The 22,027-nt window shown below is 33.8% G+C and overlaps 1 protein-coding gene across 1 annotated transcript in view; it reads left to right on the top strand.

The window, feature by feature from the left end:
• HAUS6 (HAUS augmin like complex subunit 6) overlaps positions 1–22,027 on the top strand; it is a 47,189-nt gene that overhangs the window by 1,080 nt on the left and 24,082 nt on the right. Inside the window, exons 2-11 of the mRNA XM_024558337.4 lie at positions 3,375–3,470; positions 5,380–5,458; positions 5,922–6,054; positions 9,508–9,655; positions 11,667–11,732; positions 12,029–12,077; positions 13,492–13,662; positions 15,689–15,882; positions 16,507–16,633; positions 18,190–18,292. Coding sequence (XP_024414105.2) covers positions 3,375–3,470; positions 5,380–5,458; positions 5,922–6,054; positions 9,508–9,655; positions 11,667–11,732; positions 12,029–12,077; positions 13,492–13,662; positions 15,689–15,882; positions 16,507–16,633; positions 18,190–18,292 — 1,166 coding nt within the window. The remainder of the gene's footprint in view (positions 1–3,374; positions 3,471–5,379; positions 5,459–5,921; positions 6,055–9,507; positions 9,656–11,666; positions 11,733–12,028; positions 12,078–13,491; positions 13,663–15,688; positions 15,883–16,506; positions 16,634–18,189; positions 18,293–22,027) is intronic.

The following is a 22,027-nucleotide window of genomic DNA, read 5'->3' as shown; positions in this document are numbered from 1 at the left end:
TCAAAAATGTCTCTTCATTCCCCACCAAGTAATTTCACAAGGCAGGTACCTATTATTTATAAGATAATTACACTTAAGCTCACTCACACTTCTCTACATCCCCCCCGCCCCCCTTCTTCTTGACGTTTTTCAGCTGTATTATAACTGTGAAGGTTTAGAGATGTAATTAAGTTTTGTTTGGTAACTATTTTTAGAAGTCACTATTATTTACATGTAGAAGTCTTTTATCTAGGAGTCTGTTCAAAAAATTGACAATAGTGGATAGCATTTATCAGGTTATGATTATGTATTAAAAAGTACTCCCCTTACCTCACATGATTTGATGCCCCCCAGCAATCTCGTTTTCTCAGTACTGTCAAAGCAGCTTAAACCTCCTGGCCTCCACTGAGAATTGCCGCTGCATCTTCTGTCTGGTGTTCTAGCAATCGTAGTTTTCTCTGCTCTGGTTTGTTCAGTTGTAATCTGCTTTTTGTCTTTGGGAAATTAGTAACATCTGTCAAGTTCTGGTCCAGTGATAGCAGTTTTTTTTCTTTTTCCAACGCTGTCATTGATTCTTTTTTCCATCCTCTAAGTCTTATTAATTTCAGCAGATTGTTTGGAAACAGATGTCCCCTTTGAAATGCTTTAAGCATGAATGTGGTGTCAAATTTATTTTGAAAAATATTTTTATTTTTTATTCATTTATATTCACATATGGTAAAATTCATTCTTTTTGGTGTGCAGTTTTGTGAGTTTTTATGAGCATGTAGTTGTGTAACAACTTTTCTTTTAAACATATGCTTACCGTATGATCTGGCAATTTCATTCCTATGTATTTGTCCAAAAGATTTGCATTTTGAAAAATCATTCTGGTTACATTACAGAGAATGAATTAGAGGGGGACTCAGGGTATTAGAGTTAGGTGAGCCTAAACCAAGGTGGCAGTAGAAATGGAAAGAAAGTGTGATTCATTCGTTTATTCAACAAATACTAGTTGAATACTGTATTTGACCTGGGAATACAGTCATGAACAGAATAGACATAGAATTTTACCATACAGAGTTTTAGTCTAGTGGATGAACAGCTATCTCCAACAGATGTCTTATTAAAAATTTAAATAAGTGTCAAAGAGAAGAAACAGTATACCGTGTGAAAAAAATAACAAGTTTGTGAGATGATAAGGAAGTAAGATTTATGTTTCTTGAGGAATAGAAATATTCTAAAGACAAAGAGTTCTTTGGCATGGATAAGTATGGAAACTTTTTAAAAAACTTTTTTGGTAGGTTTAAAAATTTATAATTATAGGTGACATATAGTATTAAATGAGTTTTAGGTGTACAACCTAGTGATTCAACATTTACATACCTTATAAATTGATTAACACAGTAAGTCTAGTAACCACCTGTCACTGTACATAGTTACAGCATGGGAACTTTAGTGTTAATTCTATTTTTTAAATCTCAAACTAGTAGCTTTATGTGTTCATAGAAGGAATACTCACATCTACTTGTCATGTATTCCAGTGATGCACACCCCAGTTTTGAATTGCTGAACTCCTAATCTAGTTTCTTTTTAGAGTCTGGAAACAAGAAATTACCCAAGTGAGATATTCCTTCAGATCATTGTTGAAAATGTATGAAACATGAAAATAGATCTCTTTTTTTTAAATGTTAAAACTATTTTATAATAGTGCATAGAGAGAATCCCCATAGGTATGTTTTATGTTCTAATGAGTTTTTTGTTTTCCTCTTTATTATAATGTCTTCAGTTTCTTCTGAGACTTTTCCTTTATAATTACTTGGTTGTGTTGCTTGTAACTTCTTTTGATATTCCAGTTGTACCCATGCAAATGACTTTTTTTTTTTTTGCAAATGACCTTTTTATACTAGGATAATGGGGGAGCACTCATAATTTTTAATCTGATAACTTCCACAGGTTCTTTTCCTTCTTGAGTGTAAACATTAACCTTTGTTGGGATATATGTTCTGTTTTTATCCCTTTCTTGCTTATCCAGAGACGTTAAATTGCTTTTGTTCATTTTTCATACCACCCACACTTCACTGCCAGGGCCTTGAGAAATGGTGGCTATACCTCCACACCAAGTTTGACTTATTTTTGCCTTTGGAATTGCCAAGGCAAATCCTGCACGTGGGCCGTATAGCAGAGTGTAGTGTCTGAGGTGGATTAGCTCTGTCCGTAGGTTGCTGACCTAGGTGAAGTTCAGACCCGACCAGATAGGTTAGATAGTTGGAGCATTGTCCCAGGTACACCGAGGTTGTGGGTTCAATCCCTGGTCGGGGCACATACAGGAATCGAGCAATGAATATGTAAATAAGTAGAACAATAAATCAATGTCTCTCTCCTCCCCCCTCCTCTTCTTTTCCCTCTCTCTCTCCCCTTTCCTCTCTCTCTCTAAAATAAAAAAATAAAAAAAATAAAATAACCCCTCTTTTTTCTAGCTCTGGCAGTCCCCAAAGCCTGAAGTCCCCATTTTCCCATTTCCTACTAGATACCTTCACATCCCTGGGGTCCCTGCAGGGTTGTGAGGATGGAACATGGGGCATGGAGCAGTGGCTGATGACCCTGGCCTAGACGCTGCCTTTTTATAGCTGTGTGACATTTCTTAAAAGGTTTAGGGTTTTTTTTTTTTTTTAACTTTTTTTTTTCCTTTTAGATTTTGTCGTGATTAGTTAGGAAAATCAGACGATAAAAACTTATTATAAGGATGGCTCTAGGAATCAAATGTGATAGTAAAGACACTAGACTTGGATTAGATGACATATTTCAAATCACTGCTTTTCCATTCCTGATTATGTAATTTTGGGCAAATTATCTAATCTCTCTTAAGTTTAAATTCCTTCATCTGAATAATGAGGATAATGAAAGCACTTTCTACTATCATTAGTATTAAATAAAATAATCCATGTTAAAACAGCTAGCATAGTATTTAAAACCTCATATGATCGTGGTAACAACTAGATGAGTTACTGCCTATAAAAGGCTTAAATTAATACTTGGAAGTAATAAACTCAATAAATATTAGGTATTTTCACTATCAGAAATGTTGGTGGGTATCATCATCTTCATATCATTGGCCATGCATGGTATTCTCTCACCTAATTAAACCTTTTTTTGTTGTTGAATGTTCTCACTATAATAAAGCAAGTTCTACCAGTTTTCTTCTATTTGATCTGTATTTTCAGAATCAGAAATAAAACTTGTTTTTCTTGGTTGTAAAAGTGTACATGAATGAGGAGAATTAATTTTTGACCTCTTGAAGAGAATGAAAAATACTAATTTGTGTCAAACTCGTATATAGCTTTTGATGGTATTTAATTTTATTAACCATTTTTTTTATTGTTGTTTCCTGATTCTATTTCTTTTTAAACCATTAGGAACATGTTTGACAAGCTGAATCGTGATGCCTTTCAGATAGTTTCTTACTTCTTGTTTCAAACGTTGGACCAGTCTCTCACCAAAGAAGTTTTCAAGTGAGTAAAAATTAATTTAATTTTAATTTTAACTAGTCACTCTCAGATTTGAAAAGGGACTATGCCTTGATATAAGCTAGAATTTCAACTTTGGCCTTTCAGTATTATTTTGAATGGGTGTCAGAAACATCAGGCTTGAGTCTTACAAATTTAGTGCTTAACCTTTATAAATCTGAGTGCTTTTTCTTTGGTACTCACCTTAAAATCATTGTATACTCTTTAGGTAAGTTAGATTTTGTTTTATAATATTAGTTCCTAACATTTTTCATAGTCTTAATTATTAGGCAAAACAATTAATTGGTACCAGTTTATCTCAACACTCAACTTTGCTTTACTTACTCCTTTTCTTGTAGGCACTATTATATTTGTTTTGTCTTATTTTTACTTTCCAGGTCTCTGTAAATCCTTATTGTTTTTTGTTAATGATATGTATATTAAAGTGTCAAGTGCTGTAGGCAAAAATCATTTCTATTAAGTTTAACCTACTATTTTGTACTGTTGATTCTTAAATAGTTAAGGAGATAATGTGGGTACCCACTAGCCTTGGTTCCAAGTTATTTTGCATGTGATTTGGGTTTCTTCTGTCAGAAAAAGTATTCAGATTTGTTTTAATATTTATATTGGGCCATCATCTCTTAATATATAAAAGCAACAAATAAGTACTTTGTTTAGGACATTGTTGTATTTTTGATAATTTTTTCTTAATATTATATTTTGCTTTCAGTTCAAGTTACGAATGATTGGGAGACCGGTTGTATTTGAAACATTTTCTGGAAATTCCTATCATTATGATATAGGGCTTCCTTTGCTCAAATAAAAGTAGATTTTCTGCCCTCCCCACCCCAATTATAAACAAAATACAGGTCTTTTTAAACAATTCAGAAAATACAGAAAAATGTAAAGAAGGATGTAGAAATCATTCCTAAACCCATCAGCCAGAGAATATTGCTGTTGATATTCTAGCCTTTCAGTCTTTTTTTTCTATGCATAATTATTTTTTTCTATTAATATAGAATGTATGATACGCTTTAGAAATTTAAAAAACGTGGGGCCCTAAGCAGATTCCTCAGGATAAAAACTTAGATAAAACTGATTATTAGAGGAAAGCAATAGGTAAATTTTAAAGTCTTATTGTAAACTGAAGTTGAGGCAAAGCTTTTCTTTTGTAATAATTTTCTATCTTCTTTATTCATCCAACAGTAGCACCGACTGACTATGATACAGGTTATCTTTAGGAGTCAAAAGCTCTCATGCCATTTCTTCTCATGGGCTCTTCATGTGTAACCATTTGTGTTTCTCTTTTTTTTCCCCAGGCTTAACATACTAATTTACTTATACCATCTTTATGTGGTAGTCCTGTGAATCCATTGAGAATATTCTCATCTTTACCTGAGTTTTAGTAATTTTATTTATTATTTTTAATTTTTTAATAAAGATTTTATTTGTTTGTTTTTAGAAAGATGGGAAGGGAGGGAGAAAGAGAGGGAGTGTGTGAGAGATACATCAATTGGCTGCCTCTTGCGTACCTCCAACAAGGACCCGGCTGGCAACCCAGGAATGTTCCCTGGCTGGGAATCCAGCCGGCGACCCTTTTGTTTGTAGGCTGGCACTCAGTCCACTGAGTCACACCAGCCAGGGCAGTAATTTTAATAATGATTAACTCCTTCATTTAATATACATATTCAGTGGTTATTTACACAAAACTGAACTTAACTCTATAGATATTTATAAAGAAAAAGACCCAATTTCTCACGGGTTGGTATTTTGTATTAGTTGAAATCTATGAATATCAGCCTTGATTCATTAAAGCATTGTTGTATATAGTATAGGAGATAAATTTGATGTTTTTAAATTTTTGCTGAGCTTGTTTTTTGTTAATAATTTTAATGTTTTTATTTTTGTTTTTAAGACTTTGTTGGCCTCCATTTGACCAAAAAAGTGATACCGAATTCCGGAAACATTGCTTTGAATGGTTAAAAAAAATTTCTGTAAGTATTCTCTTTCTGGAAAATGAAAATTTGAGGAGGTTAAAAATGATATTAATTGTTTTTCTAGCTTTTTTGAGGTACAATTGTGTATTAATTTTTTAGAGGTGAAATATTTTTAATGATTTTATGCTAACGGTATAAGCAAGGAGATAGTAACTAGAATAATACTTTTTATGTTTTTGGAACGGGATTCTGTATATTTCTAGAACACCAGCTTTGCTGGCTAGGTGCATTGGAAATAGGTTTTTGAGTCCCTTGAAGTTTATATCACAGTTTTTATGTAAAGAAAACTTTTTTGACTATAGATTATTTTAGCTTGTGTCCCCAAATAGTGTCAATAATTGTAGCTTTGTATTGTAAATTTTTGTGACCGAGTTCACCAAGAATTTAGAAACAGTGTGATGTAAATATAAAGGTTATTGTTGATAAGATCTTTCAAAATTGTTTCTTTCTTTTTCCATAGGCTGAATGTGGAAGTAGCTTTCCTCAAGTTGTTGGTTCACTATTTCTTTCTCCTGGTGGTCCTAAATTTATTCATTTGATGTACCATTTTGCAAGATTTGTTGCAATAAAATATATAAAAACCCATTCTAAAGGTAAGTTAAGCTTATAGTAGGAATCTTTTTTGGTTTTGTTTCTTAAATATTTATTATTATTCACAGTTTTCAAGTCATCAGGAGATTTTAATAAAGCAAGAAGATAAAATTATTAAGTGATCTCAACAGGCAAATAGTTAATATTCTATTGTACTAGAACTATAGTTTGAAACCCTGTCATAATGAGCATAAGTAACAAGTCAAATTATTTTATTATGTTCTAAACATTTTCTGTGTGAGGTAAATATTTTAGACTCTGTAGACCACACAGGGTCTCTGTCACATATACCTCCGTGTGTGTGTATGTGTATTTAAATATAACCCTTTAAAAATGTAGAAAGTATTTCTAGCTTGCTGACCTCATAAAATTGGCCAATGGGCCAGATTAGACTTGCTGATTATAGTTTGCCTCTAATATATTGTATGCAGTGTTGTATTGAATTTATTTGAGATTTATTTTGGCTACTGGTAATGTGGGAATTTTTGGTTAAAAATTGTTGTTTTAAAGGAATTTGATCTATTAATTTATAGAAACAAAGTACACATTGGATATTTAAGCCAAGAATTAAAAGAGTGCTATTTGTATCTTATTAAATATGCTGTGCTGTTTAATTGATTTATGCTCAAAAACATGGACAGGAAAATACAGAAAAGTAGATGGCAGTAAAACCACACCCATCTTCCAATTTCTAGAGACAACTATTACTGACATTTTGGTTTATTTTCTCTTAGAGGTTTTCTTTTTTTTGGTGTACATATGTATTTATATGTTTTAATTATTTTGAAAGGATAATATTTTTCATGATTCAAAAATCAAAAGGTTAAAAGTCTGTCTTCTACCCCTATTCTTTACTTTGTTTCCCTTCTTAGAAGCAACCAATGTAATCGGTAATACAAGCAAATATGTATCATTTTTCTTTCTTAATGTTAAATTTTTTTTTTAATTTTTAATTTTATTTTTTAAAAAGATTTTATTTACTTTTAGAGAGAAGGGAGGGAGGGAAAAAGAGGGAAACATCAACGTGTGGTTGCCTCTCGTGTGCCCCCTACTGGGGACCTGGCCTGCAATCCAGGCGAGATCCCCTGACTGGGAATTGAACTGGTGACCCTTTGGTTCACAGGGCGGCACTCAATCCACTGAACCCCACCAGCCAGGACTTTTTTTTATGTTTTGATTTAATCTTTATTGTATTTTTTCTTTTATATATATATAAATTATATATATAATAATATATATAATATATATAATTATTATATATAATAATATATAATATACATATATAATATTTATATATATATTATATATATAAATATATGTATATTTAAACCTTAAATGGTAACATACATCTGGTTTTGAATCTTGTGTTTTTCATTTAACATTATATACTGGAGATCATCCTGTATCAGTTCGTAGAGCTTCCTTATTCTCCTTTTCTCTCTTTAGAACTGCATATTTGAATGGATGTGTCATAATATATTTAATCTATCTTCTGCTGACAGATCTTTGGCTTTTCCCCCCTAATCTTTTGCTATAAAAACAATGCTACAGTGAGAAACTATACATACATGGTGGGGCAAAAGTAGATTTACAGTTGTTTGTATGGAAAATAATGCAATAATAAATAATAATACAAGAATAACACATGCACTCTGTTTCACATACAACTGCAAACCTACTTTTGCCCCACCCTGTATATCATTTTGTGTTTGTTCAAATAAACACACACACACACTGTGTGCAAGTGTGTATGTGTATATGTAATTCCTAGAAGGTGATTTCATGGTCAAAGAAATTGTGCATTTGTAATTTGCTCTTATTACCAAATTATTTCCTGTGGAGATTGAACAATTTATACTTATATTGCCAGTATATGGAGACTGTCTATTTTCCCAAAGTCTCACCAACTTGTGTGTGATCAGACATTTTTATCTTTCCAGTCTTATAGTTAAAGTGGAATCTCAGGGTAGTTTTAATTTGTATTTCTCTTATTATGTATTTAGTTAGATTGAAAACTGTTGAAGTATTTAAGAGTAATTTATACTCTTTTTTTTTATACTCTATGTTTATATGCTTTCTCCATTTTTCTCTTTAGTTACTTTCTTTTTCATTTGTAGGAGCTTTTATTTGTTATCCCTTCTCTGTAATGTGACATGTAAACTTTTTTCTAGTTTATCTTTTATGCACACTTTTAAAAAACATACACCTTTTCTTTATAAACATTTGCATATTTTTAAGTTTAATGTAACATAAGCATTTCACTAGTTTTTTATTAGTAGGTGATCTACTCCGATTGCATGTAACCCAAACTATTTTATATGAAATATGTGTGCTTGAATTTAGCAAAAGTTTATTGTCTATAAGGCTTCTAAGCATGGGTTGTCCTATTTCTTTCTTTCTTTTTTTTTTTTTTTTTTAAGATTTTATTTATTTTTAGAGAGAGTGGGAGAGGGAGAAAGAGAGCGAGAGAAACATCATGTGTTGACTCTCGAATATCCCTAACTGGGGACCCAGTCTGCAACCCAGGCATATGCCCTGATGGGGAACCTAACTGGTGACCTTTCCATTTGCAGACCGGTGCTCAGTCCACTGAGCCACACCAGCCAGGGCTATGTTGTCTTATTTCTGATTTAAAACAATTCCAGTCAATATTTCGAGTCTCTAGATGACTTTTACATTCAGTGAACTCATCCCATGCTGAATATTTAGAAATTGTGGTGGTTTCTTTGGACTTAATTCTAGGGCCTGGATTAGTAATGTTAAGTGCAGAGTGGAGTCCCTGTTTTCCAGAATATTTATCTTTATTGTACTGAGCCATCTTAAAGTAGGATTTATTGCATTTATTACAGATAAAAACCTGGACTCTGAAATGTTTGGGTGGATTGTTCTTAGGGTCTGCTCCACATAGTCAAGAATTACTGGAGAAATGGAGACTGGTTTTTGGTTGTCTTGTCCTATTCTTACTAGCAAGAAAAGTAAGCTGATGGCAGCAATAGAGGTGATGTGATATCACTTCATCTCTTTACTGTATTTTCTTCTTTGTTGTTAAAAGATCTTAAGAGTTTGCTCATGCAAAAATGGAGACAACTGTATTTGAACAACAGTAAAAAATGGGAGAAAAAGAAGAATTTGCTCATGTATGATAGTGTGTTCATGGACATAGCAAGCTGTGATAAGAATTATTTTGGGCAGATGTACTCTAAAAGGTTTTAATTATGTAAAACAACTCACCTTCAGATGTCCTTTTCAAGTTGCCTACTTTAAAAATAGGTCATCCTTGCTTTTGCTGAAATTTGTTTTATCTTTTTGTGTATGTGGCATGCCGGCTTTTAAGGAGTTGTTAGTTAATGAGGTTGTTAATCTCTTTAAAATTAATAATAAATAATTAAATCCAACATTTTAAATACTTATTAGTTTTTAAGCCTAAGTTTTCTATGATCTTGTGTTCCATGTAGGTTCATCCAAACATTTTGCAGAGACATTTAATGTAAAGCCACAAGATTTGCACAAGTGCATCGCCAGGTCTCATGTAGCACGTAACAGATTTTTACAAATTTTACAAAGAGAAGATTTTGTTTTACAAAAGTATCAGGAAAATGCACAGTAAGTAGTAGTTTGATAGTTGGAAAAATGAAAATTCCTTTCTTTTTGTGCAAATGTCATCAATATACCTTCAGTGGTAATAAACCCTGCTTAGTTCAAAACTCCCTTGTTGTTATCTTTCCATTTTAAAGCCAGATAACTTCGGAATAAAATGTTTTAAACTTTAGTTATACTGTAAATGAAAGTTTAGAGAAAAGGAAAAGATCACTTTAATTTAAATTTTAAATTTCTTAGGAGTTTTTCTTTTTTTTTAACATGGAAGTATGTTTTCAGGCTATATAGTATTTGTTTTGTATCTTTTTTAAAAAAGATTTTATTTATTTATATTTAGAGAGGGGAAGGGAGGGAAAAAGAGAGGGAGAGAAACATCCATGTGTGGTTGCCTCTTACACGCCTCCTACTGGGGACTTGGCCTGCAACCGAGGCATCTGCCCTGATTGGGAATTGAACTGGCAACTCTGGTTTGCAAGCCTGTGCTCAATCCACTGAGTTGCACCAGCCACAGCTGAGTCACTTCTGTGTGCCATACTCTTTAGACAGTAGTCCTACAGTATTAAACAAGATAAGCAAGGTTCTTAACTTCAAAAATTGTGTGTCTAATTGTTTCTTAAAGATTTTATTTTTAGAGAGAAGGGAAGAGAGGGAGAAAGAGAGGGAGAGACATCAATGTGTGGTTGCCTCTCATGCATCCCCTACTGGGAACCTGGCCTGCAACCTAGGCATGTGCCCTGACTGGGAATTGAACTGGTGACCCTTTGGTTTACAGGCCCATGCTCAATCCATTGAGCTACACCAGTCAGGGCTAATTTTTTAAAATTACTAACAACTCTAGTAAGGTAACTTTTTAAGTACTGTGTTATATATTATAAAAGGCAAAATTCTTTGATGGTACTTTAAAACTGCAATGTTGCATGACTGTCTTAGATAACACTGAAATTTATTCCTGAGGTATGGAAGACAAGGATAAGAGAACAGAGTATCTTACTGACCTCTACCATTTTTACTTGAAGTCAGAGAGTATACGAGCCAAGAAGTCCTTGGTCCATCTCAATAGCAGCCTGTATGTTAAATTTTGTGACTCTAAAAGGAAATGTAGAGTACTTTAGTTGGCTGCTGGGTGTATTTGAATGAGTAGTTCTCAGAGGCCCTGAGCAGATATATGAAAGGGGGAAAATATTAAAGTAATTGTACTTTAATTATAATGGAATTATAGGTGGTCCTGACTTTTAATGCTTAGACCTAACATTTTTTGACTTTATGATAGTGTGAAAGCCATACACATTCACTAGAAGCTGTACTTCAAATTTTGAATTTTGATCTTTTCCTGGGCTAATGATATGTTGGTATGGTACTCTCTTATAATGCTGGGCAGTGGCAGTGAGCCGCAGTTCCCAGCCAGGCACATGATCATAAGGGTAAACAGCTGAGACCCTGCAGTATTCTCTGTTGCCAGCATTTTTTGGGTATTGTGTTTTATGTTTTAGCATCCTATCATGTCTACAAAATGTCTATCGGTATCTCTTGAATCTGGTAAGAAGGGTAAGGCATTTTACTCTTGAGATAAAACTCAGGATAGTTGCCCAAGTGCTAATGTAGTTTTCTGAGCATATTGAAGGTAGGCTAGCCTAAGCTGTGATGTTCAAGAGGTTGGGTCAGTGATTTTCATCTCATCACATACATAAACTGATTACTAAAATTTGGTGACGCACCAGAAAATAAATTTTTTGCCTGTCTGACAAAAAATAGGTATAATTTTAATTCATTCACACCAGATGGCTATTGTTATGTTGGCTGTTGTCATTTTTTAATTTGATAGTCTAAGGGAGAAATTAGTGCCGCCTGACTAAGTAGTCAGGTATTGCATGTTTTAAAAATTCTTGCGGCACCCTGGTTAAAAAAATGAATTTTTGATTTATAATATTTTAAACTTGTGATGGGTTTATTGGGATGTGTAACCCCATGTAAATTGAGGAGCACCTGTAAATTTGTCATTTTGTATGTTTTCTTTCAGAGTATCAGTTAAAGAAGTACGAAGTCTGAGATCAGAATGTATAGGACAGCAAGACCAAGTAGAAAAGTAAGTTTCTTTTAGAGCTGAAAGTTGCCTTACACCTTTAGCTCCTGCATTTTACAGGTAAGGAAACTGACGGTCCCGGAAACATAGGTAATATATCAATAATTAGATGATGATAGGTGTAGAATATAATTCTGATTCCTAATCCAGTTCTAATAAATTATTGCCTTGAGCTAGAATTTTATTTTTGTTTTAATTGGATTGGTTGTTAGTGGCTGGGTTTGCAGATTAATTAGCTCTTTGGATGGTAAATTATATGATTTTTAAAGTGACTAATGAGATTATTTAATTTTAACTAGAATGGGACCTTATGATGACCAAAATGATATACAAGAGAAAATTCAAAAGGTGAGACAATTTTTGAAGAGAGAAATGTAATCATTCTTTCTTTTTTTTCTTCTTTTTTTTTGAGAATCTTACTTTGGTGATAGGCAATGTTTACTTAATTGGACTATCTTTGTTATTTCTTTTTTTTTTTAGCACTTTTACTTTCTTTTTACTCATTATCAAATTGTTATATATTTAAAGGTATCAAAATGGTGCCTCTCAAATGTTTGAGTATGATGGGAAAAATTAGTATATAATTTATAAGACTAACTGTATACAAAAGCAGCTTTAAATATGTTTAAAGTCTTTCTTTTCATGCCAGCAAGAAAAGTTCATTTTCATTGTAACTTTGTAGTATTAATTTATCAAAATAATTATGTATTATTTTCAGTTATGTATTAACTGAAGGAACATGGTAAGTGTGGGAGAAAAATGAAAAGTTAAATTGAGGCTGGCTTGGTAGTAGAGAGTATCTGGCAGACATAAATGGTCCGAGGCTTTCAGAGGTTGGCTTTGATGTGGGGTAGAAGTGTTTTCTTAGGCCTCCTTTGTGTTTAGATCAGGGGTCCCCAACCCCTAGGCCCAGTCTGCCATGAAACCGGTCCTTGGCGTCAAAACAGTTGGGGCCCACTGGTTTAGATGACATCTCTCTCAAGCTCTGTGTTCTGATCCTGTGATTACCATGCAGCTCTAGGTATTAATTTGGCTTCTCAGGCAACTTTGTCACTGGGAAAGGTGAGTGCTATCTTCAGGAAATAATTGTTTGTTCATCTCAGTGAATGTTTATTGATAATCTACTGTGTTCAGGCATTCTTCTAGATAGTAGAGCAATGAAAAAAATGGCAGTCATTTTTTTCATGAAGCTCCCAGTTTAGTGAATGTAAATACTGTTATTATTGAATGTAGTATTTTTGATTGTAAATTTAATAGGTTGGTATGAAACCTATTAAAGTTTTCATAGCAATCTCTTCTGAGTTCAGTTAATGTTGTTCAGTTTCAACTTTGAGCCATTGACAAGATAAAATTTCTAGACTGGATCTTAGTAAGTGCACCAAGGAAATACCATCGTATGAAACCTCTAGACCAGGGGTGTCAAACTCATTTTCACCGGGGGCTGCATCAGCCTCTGGTTGCCTTCAAAGGGCCAAATGTAATTTCAGCTCCTTGATAGTTAAGGAGTAGTTACATTTATACAGCCCTAAAATTAAATTTGGCCCTTTGAAGGCAACCAGAGGCTGATGGGGCCCCCTGGTGAGAATGAGTTTGACACCCCTGTTTTAGAGTATTAAAATACAGCTAGTTAATCTTTTCACCAGAAATCATTCCAGGCATACTTCATTTGTTCTTGGAAGTGAGCATATATTTGTGTTTTACATTTCATTAATGTATGTACAGATTGTGTGTAGACTTTAATATTTTGTTTCTGTTTTCAAAGGTTCGGTCTTTGTGGGGCTCAGTGAATGAAACACTCCTGTTTTTGGAAAAAGAGAGAGAAGTTGTTAGTTCAGTCCTTAGTCTTGTTAACCAATATACTTTAGATGGAACTAATGTTGCTATCAATGTTCCAAGGCTCTTACTTGACAAAATTGAGAAACAAATGTGTCAGGTAAGCACCTGATATTAAAGAAACTTGAGAAAACTCCCTTCACGTAATTATTTTATGTATTACATGTGTTTCTGGCAGTGTTTTTCTACTGTTTTTAGAATTTATTTTTGAGTATAGGTACTAAATTTTTCATAAAGCGGAGTACCGGTAAAGAAAGCTGTGTATCTTTATATCCATCAACTCTTATTAATTGCCTGTGCCTTGAATGGTGTTACATCATATATAGGGTAGGGCATAGGAAGTTACTTAGGAAGATGATATGGTACTTAGTTCTTTATAAATTCTCAAATACAGCAACAATGATCTCCTGATTGCTAAATCTCTCTTTTTATTTTAATTGAATTTTAGAGACAGAGGAAGCGGGAGAGAGAAAGAAATATCAATTTGTTGTTCCACTTATTTAATGTATTCATTGGTTGATTCTTGTATATGTCCTGACTGAGGATTGAACCTGCAACTTTGGTGTTATTAGGTTGATGCTGTAACCAACTGAGCTTCCTGGCCAGGGCCATAAATGTCTTCTTAAAAAGGCTCTGTTCTCTCTGGTTTCTCTTTCATATTGATGCTATTAATATTTGAAGTCGTTTCTTTAGCTTTTGTGACATCAATGTCTCTCTTCTCTTGTGGTTTTTCAGATTGCTGTTCTCAGTTTTTCCACTGATTTCTTTTTCTCTGCCTGACTTTTAAATGAAAATGTTCCCACAGTTCCTTTAATGTCCCCCTTTCTTTTCTATATTACAAGTACATATATAATTTCTTAACCAATTCCATGGCTTCATCAGCTTCCTATACATTAACATTCTCAAATTGCTATTTCCAGTCTCTCTCCTTTAACCCAAACTACGTCAAATTATTTTCATCCGGATAGCTTACATTTCTGTTTTTTTCCTTTTTTTTGGTAACATAATTTATTAAGCATCTCCATATGCCAGGTATTGATTATAGTATGGGGAATACAAAGATAAAATATTGTTGTGTCCCTGAGGAGCTTTGACTTTCATAGGTAGCATGAAAGGTATTTCAAATTCAGATCACATAAAAATTAAGATCTGTCAACTCAAGAGTCCAGGCTCTGGCCAGGTAACTTGGTTGGTTAGAGCGATGTCCCAATATGCCAAGGTTGCTGGTTTGATCCCAAGTCAGGGTACATACAAGAAGCAACCAATGAATGCATAAATAAGTGGAACAGCAAACCAACGTTTCTCTCTCCTTTCCTCTGTCTCAAAAATTAATAAATAAAATTAAAGAAGAAAGAGTCCTAGAGGGACTAGGCAGATAATATGTATAAATGAAGTTTGCTAATTGTTTGTGACAACTGGGAAAAAGTAGGAAGTGATAAGGTTTTTGGAGAAATAGTAAATTTTATGTAAAATCAATAATTAAAAATGTTGGCAACTAATACAAGTGATTTTAAAACACTGGGACTATGCAGGCTAAAAAACATGTCTAAGTTTGAATTCAGCCTGTAGGTGCCATCAGTTTGCACCTTTGTTAAAACATGAATTCATACTCTTTTTTTCCAAATCTGCTCTTTCTCCTCAATCTTTATCTTGCTTCCATTTATTTGCATTTCTTTTATTCTAGTTTTCAACTTTTTTTTTGTAAATTCTTTTTTTTTAAAGATATTATTTCTGTACTTTAGAGAGATGGACGGAAGGGAGAAAGAGGGAGAGAAATATCTTTGTGTAAGAGATGAATAGATTTGGTTGCCTCACACACCCCCAACTGGGGACTAGCAATCCAGGCATGTACCCTGACTGGGAATCAAACCGGTGACCTCTTTGTTCACCAGTTTTCAACTTTACATAACAAAAAATGTAGCATGGCCTGTTAATTCTTCCACAACAGTTTTCTTTGAACCTGAATTATTTACATAGTGTTATTTGGGGGGTAGAAATCTAACTTTTTCATTCTTCTTTAAGGTAACCTTTTTATATAATAGTAAAACATATAAATATATAGTAGTTTATTATCTTAAGAACTTAGAGTTCACCACTTCATTTTTTTTTTCTTCTGAATTCCTTAGTTGCACATAGGAAATGTTTACGAGGCTGGGAAATTGAACCTCTTAACAGTTATTCAGTTATTAAACGAAGTCTTGAAAGTAATGAAGCATGAATGTTGTCAGGCTGACCAAGCAAGACTGACAATAGACCTTCACTTGCTTGAAAAAGAGACCAAATTTCAGAGACAAAGATTATTGGATCTGAAGCATATAAGGTACTAGTAAGATTCTCTGTTATTTTATTGGGTGAGGAGTTAGGATGGTTTTAAAATTTCTCAGTACAACTTGTTATGTTAACAACTCTTCTGCTTTGACAAATCAGAGTGAAAATTGTACTAGTGCTCAAAATCCTTATGTCATCAACTCTGAGGCACATGAAGTAGAAAGGAAAATTAATGTGGTTTTCTTTTTGTCTGGAACATATTATGTGCCCTGAGTGATAATTCTTTATGAAATAATTACAACTTTTCTGTAGCTTTTCTTTTGTGGGGTCTACTAATAAAACTAGGGCTCAGGCAAGTTTTTTATTTACACAGTGACCGAGAAGAACAGGCTTGCCTTTAGGAATGGATAGGAGTGGGAATAGAATATCGATTTGAGTTCAGAACCAGGAAAAAATTATATTTTAAATATAAATGGAGCAATAGATGTATGGATGCTTTCTGGTCTTAAAAGGAAAAAAAGTATTTTAGGTTCTCAGTATTGTGAGAGTTTATTCAATTTATATGTGCTGCATTGGTTGAACTTTCAGTTATATTTCCTTTTTTTATAAACTTAAATTTTACTCAATATTTTTGGGTATTCATGTTTTGAATAAAGTTATTTTAATGTTGTTATAGGCACAAATTAAAAGAAGATCTTACAACTGTAACAAATTCTATTGTTGAAAAACAAGGAGAATGGCATAAAAAGTGGAAAGAATTTCTTGGTCTGTCTCCTTTCAGTCTAATTAAAGGTTGGACTCCAGTAAGTAATATTGACTTGCCTTTTGCCTTCTTTTTTAAAAAACATTTTTAGTTTTCAGTTATAGTTGATATATAACATTACATTAGTTTCAGGTGTACAACATAGTGTTTAGATATTTATATAACTTATGAGGTGATAACTGATAAATCTAGTACCCATCTGATACTGTACATAGTTATTACAATATTATCAACTATATTTCTATGCCACTGATTTCAACTGGTGTGCCACAAGAATTTTTAAAACATGCAAATACCTGACTATTTAGTCAGGGGCACTGACCTCTTTTCCCTTAGACTGTCATATAAAAAATGACAACAGCCAACACAATAGCCATCTGGTGTGAATGAATCAAACTTTGTAACTACCAATTTGTACTTAACTCCTTTCCCTTGTTTACCCATTCCCTACCCCTTTCCCATCTGGTAATTATCAAAATGTTTTCTGTTTTTGTTTTGCTTATTTTGTTCATTCTACATGTAAGTGAAATCAATGGCATTTGTCTTTCTCTGTATGACTTCTTTCACTTAGTACAACGGATAGACCCTCTAGGTCTATCCATGTTGTTGCAGATGGCAAGATTTCATTCCTTTTTAAAGCTGAGTTATATTCCATTGTATATATTCACCATTTCTTTAACTGTTCATCTATTGATGTACAGTTAGGTTGCTTCCATATCTTAGCTATTGTAAATAATGCTGCAATGAATATATGGATATATATGCCTTTTTGAATTAGTGTTTTGGGTTTCTTTGGACAAAGAAAGTGGAATTGCTGGGTCCTTGTTTTCTCTTGTTTAAAGTCTGTTTTGTCTGCTGTAAGTATTGCTACCCCAGCTTTTTTTTGGTTTCTATTTTCATGAAGTATGAAAATACTTCCCTTGACTTTCAGTCTGTGCGTGTCTTTCAATCTGAAGTCAGTCTCTTGTAGGCAGCGTAGGTAAGGGTCTTTTTTTTCTTACCCATTCAACTACCCTGTGTCTTTTGATTGGAGCATTTAATCCATTTACATTTAAAGTAATTCTTGATAGGTATGTAGTTATTACCATTTTATTACTCATATTTTAAATTTTTTCTTCTTTTTGTTCTTCTTAAAGAAGTCCCTTTAACATTTTGTGTAATACTGGTCGGTTGGTGGTGATGAACTCCTTTAGCCTTTTCTTGTCTGGATTGACTTGCTTTTTGGAGATTAGTTTAATATAAGGCAGTCTCTTGATTTATTGTGTTATTAATGACATAGAAATGCTATGTGTTTGTCATCTTTGCATTTGAGCCTAAAGTTCAAATGTTTAGTTTCTGTAACTCTTCTAAATACATGTAAAAAATGAGATATTCCTTTTTATGTTAGGTACTATTACATTTGAGATATAGCTGAAGGACAAAGTATTCTCTTGTTCCTAATACTGTACTCCTTGTTTTAAAAATAATTATAGGATAATTTATATGCACCATAATTCTGTCTTTGTTGGAATCATTCATTCATAGATTAACTTGGTATTGTTATGTGGTAGTGAGTAATATGTGTATATTTCAAAATTTTGCATTCTCTGTTTTAAGGCTGTGGATCTTTTACCACCTATGTCTCCTCTTTCGTTTGATCCTGCCTCAGAAGAAGTATATGCAGGAAGTATTCTTTTGCAGTACCCTGCCTCACTTCCAGGTCAGTTATTTTTTTCTCTTTTAAACTCCCTCTCATCAATATTTCTCATTATGGTAACTGTTCTTTTACATTCTTTTTTCCCCCAGGTATTTTTACTGTGGTAAAATGTACATCATTTCACTATTGTAAAGTGTACATTTCAGTGGCATACTCTAAATTCACAAAGTTGTGCAACCGTCACCACTGTCCAGTTCCAGAGTATTTTCATTACCTTAAAAGAAACCCCGTATCCATTAAAAGTCACTTCCCATTTCCACCTCTTCCAATCCTGACGACCACTAATGTACTTCATGTCTCTCTATGCATTTGCTTATTCTGGATATGTTGTATAAATGGAGTTATATAGTGTGAGGCTTTCTGTGTTTGCCTTCTCTCATTTGTATAGTTTTTCACTTTGCACAGTGGTGTTGTTGTTTTTTAATCCTCACCTGAGGATGTGTTTTATTGATTTTAGGGAGAGAGGAAGGGAAAGAGAGGTACACACAGACATTGATTTGAGAGAGAAAGATCGATCAGTTGGCTCCTATATGCATCTGGACCTAGGATTGAACCCACAACCTAGGTATGTGCCCTGACTGGGGATCGAACCTACAACCTTTTGGTGCATGGGATGATGCTCCAACCAGCTGAGCCACCTGGTCAGGCATGTTTTCAAGGTTCATCCAGGTTGTAGTATGTATCAGTACTTCATTACTTTTTATCTTTTTATGAATACATTCTATTGTATGATCAAACCATATTTTCCTTATCAGTTTTTTCTTTGATGGAACTTTGGGTTGTTTCACCAGTTAGCTATTATGAGTAATATTGCTGTAAACATTCATTTAGCCCTGGCTGTTGTAGCTCAGTGGATTGAGCATGGACTGTGAACCAAAGGGTCTCTGGTTGATTCCTAGTCAGGGCACATGTCTGGGTTGCAGACCAGGTCCCCAGTAGGGGGCGCACAGGAGGCAACCACACATTGATGTTTCTCTCCTTCTCTCCTTCCCTTCCCCTCTAAAAATAAATAAAATATTTAAACATTCATTTATAAGCTCTTTTTGTAGAGGCCCAGAAATTTTTAATGTGAAAGAATGGTACAGTAATTACCTGAATACTTACAACTTGTTTCAACATTTAGTGTTTGCCCTATTTGCTTTAAAGGTATATAGTTGTATTTTTGCTAAACCAACTAAATTCTAGGCATTGAAATACCTCACTAAGTATTTCAGCATGCTTTCCCATAAAAATGACATTTCTCTATGTGACTACCATACTAATATCACACCTAAAATATTAATAATTCTATATCTTTAAGTTTCCTCAGCTATCAAACCATTCACACTTAGAAATTACTTTCTCTATAATATCCACTTTATATTCAGTTTCCCCAGTTGCTCAGTAATGCGAAAAAGAAATTTTTAGGTTTAGTACATGTAAGGCATAGGTATAGTAATAAGTGAATAAAAAATGTAGGAATAATACAGCCAAGTTGGGACAGATGATAAGTGTAGGTCATAGTTGAGTTCAGGCAGGCCAGAGGTCATGGCAGTACTTATGAAGAAAAGGGTGAACACAACTGAAATAGGTGAGTGGATTAGGAGTCAGGTATATGTGGGGAGGACTCTGGTGGGGAAAGATCATAGAGCACAGAGCAAGGCTAAGAATAAATGCTAGCAGAGAAGTAGAACATTTTGACTGCATGGTTTGATGAAGGAAAAGGACCTTAGGTAGAAGGTTGCTTTTGATAATAGATTTACTTTGAAAGCTCTTGGCATATTTGGTTGGCACTGTGTTCTCACTTTAGCTTGTTAAGGGCCTTTCGTACCCTTGTCCAACTTAATTTAGACCCTGTGAACCATGAAATTGTCCTCTTGTCCATTCAGAGGGCATATTTGTGTCTGCTTAAGAAGTCCAATTGGACTTCTTAGAGGTGTTCGGATAAGTTCTTTGGCGGTAACTCTCTCCTCCAACATTGCACAGTTTGACTCTTGGGATTCCTTTTATTTCACTAAGTTGGGGGACCTTAACGTTTATTTTATACTTTTTGTAGAGAAACAACTTTTTTCTCCCTCTTACACTTTATATATTACTTCTTACTTGAAGTAATTTTCTCTTAAATTGTTCTTTAAAATTATATTTCAGCATATTTTTAAAAGTACAGGGAATAATATAAATACCTGCTTACTGAATACTCTTTTGACAAATCTTTGTAATATTGCGTTGGCCAAAAAGTTTGTTATTTTTCCATAGGATGGCTGTAGTAGTGCTTAGTTGTCTTTAACTTCATTCAAAACAATTTTGTTAGATTGTATCGAGACAGTGTCATATCAGTGTGTATTAAAAAAAACTTACCACCCTGGCTGATGTAGCTCAGTGGATTGAACATGGGCTGCAAACCAAAGGGTTGCCAGTTTGATTCCCAGTCAGGGCACATGCCTGGGTTGTGGACCAGGTCCCCAGTGGGGGCCATGTGAGAGGCAATCATACATTCATGTTTCCCTCCCTCTCTCCGTCCCTTCCTCTCTCTAAATAAATAAAATCTTAAAAAAAAAAAAAAGACCCATCTCAGCCACTTGAACTCAGTCTTTAACACCCTATATATATTAAAAACAAAAAACAAAAACCAAAAAAAGCCTTACCATATGATCTCACCTTTAACTGGAACATAATCAACAAAAGAAAAAAGCAAACAAAATATAATCAGTCATTGAAATTAAGAACAATCGAACAATAGCCCGAGGGGAGGGGGAAGGGGACAGTGGGGAGAAGGGTTTTCAGGAACTGCTATAAAGGACACATGGACAAAACCAAGAGGGAGGGTGGAAGCAAGGGAGGGAGGTGGGTTTGGCTTGGGGTTGGGGGGGAATGGTGGGGAGAAAATGCAGACAACTGTAATTGAACAATAAAATAATTAAAAAAAAAACTTACCAAAATTGGTGAACTTTTGTATAGCTACTTTAATATTGAAGATGGAAGAAAATAGGCAATGTTTTTGAAATATTGTGCTTATTTTTTCAAGAAAGGTAAAAAGGCAACTGAAATGCAAAAAAGTTTGTGCAGTGTAAGGTGGTGTGACTGACTGAACGTGTTAGAAATGGTTTATGAAGTTTACTGCTGGAGATTTCTCGCTGGACAATGCTCCATGGTTGGATAGGTCAATTGAAGTTGATAGAGATCAAATTGAGACATTAATTGAGAACAATCAATGTTCTACCACATGCGTGATAGCCGACATACTCAAAATATCTAAATTGATAAAGTTATTGGTGAAAATGAAAAATGTGTCTTTTATTTTACGGAAAAAACCATATGGACATTTTGGCCACTCCAATGTTTGCTGTAGATTTTTAAAAACACATACAAATGTAGTTAACTGTTGGGTATCTGCCTTTCCTGAACCCTGTTCTTCTTGAATTTGGAGAGGTAACCACTATTCTGAATCTTAGTCTATTCTGATGTATGTTTATAAAAATAATTTTACTTTATGTAGGGATCTAACGATACACAGTATTGTTCTGCCATTCTAAAGTTGATGAATAAGATTTATCTTATCTGCAGAAATGTCCTTTGTAAATGTTTATTTTTGAACCAGGATCCAAGGAGGGTCACTCATTCCATTTGGGTATTTTTACCTAACTTTTATTCTAGAATAATGCCCCTACTCTTTTTTTTTTTTCCTGTCCATTTTTTTAAAATATATTTATTGATTATGCTATTACAGTTGTCCCATTTCCCCCCCTTCACTCCACTCCA

This window comes from Desmodus rotundus, chromosome 1 (genome assembly GCF_022682495.2).
Source record: "Desmodus rotundus isolate HL8 chromosome 1, HLdesRot8A.1, whole genome shotgun sequence".
NCBI classification, from domain to species: Eukaryota; Metazoa; Chordata; class Mammalia; order Chiroptera; family Phyllostomidae; genus Desmodus; species Desmodus rotundus.
The sequence above is the reverse complement of the archived record's forward strand: the minus strand, read 5'-3'. Positions and strand labels throughout refer to the sequence as shown.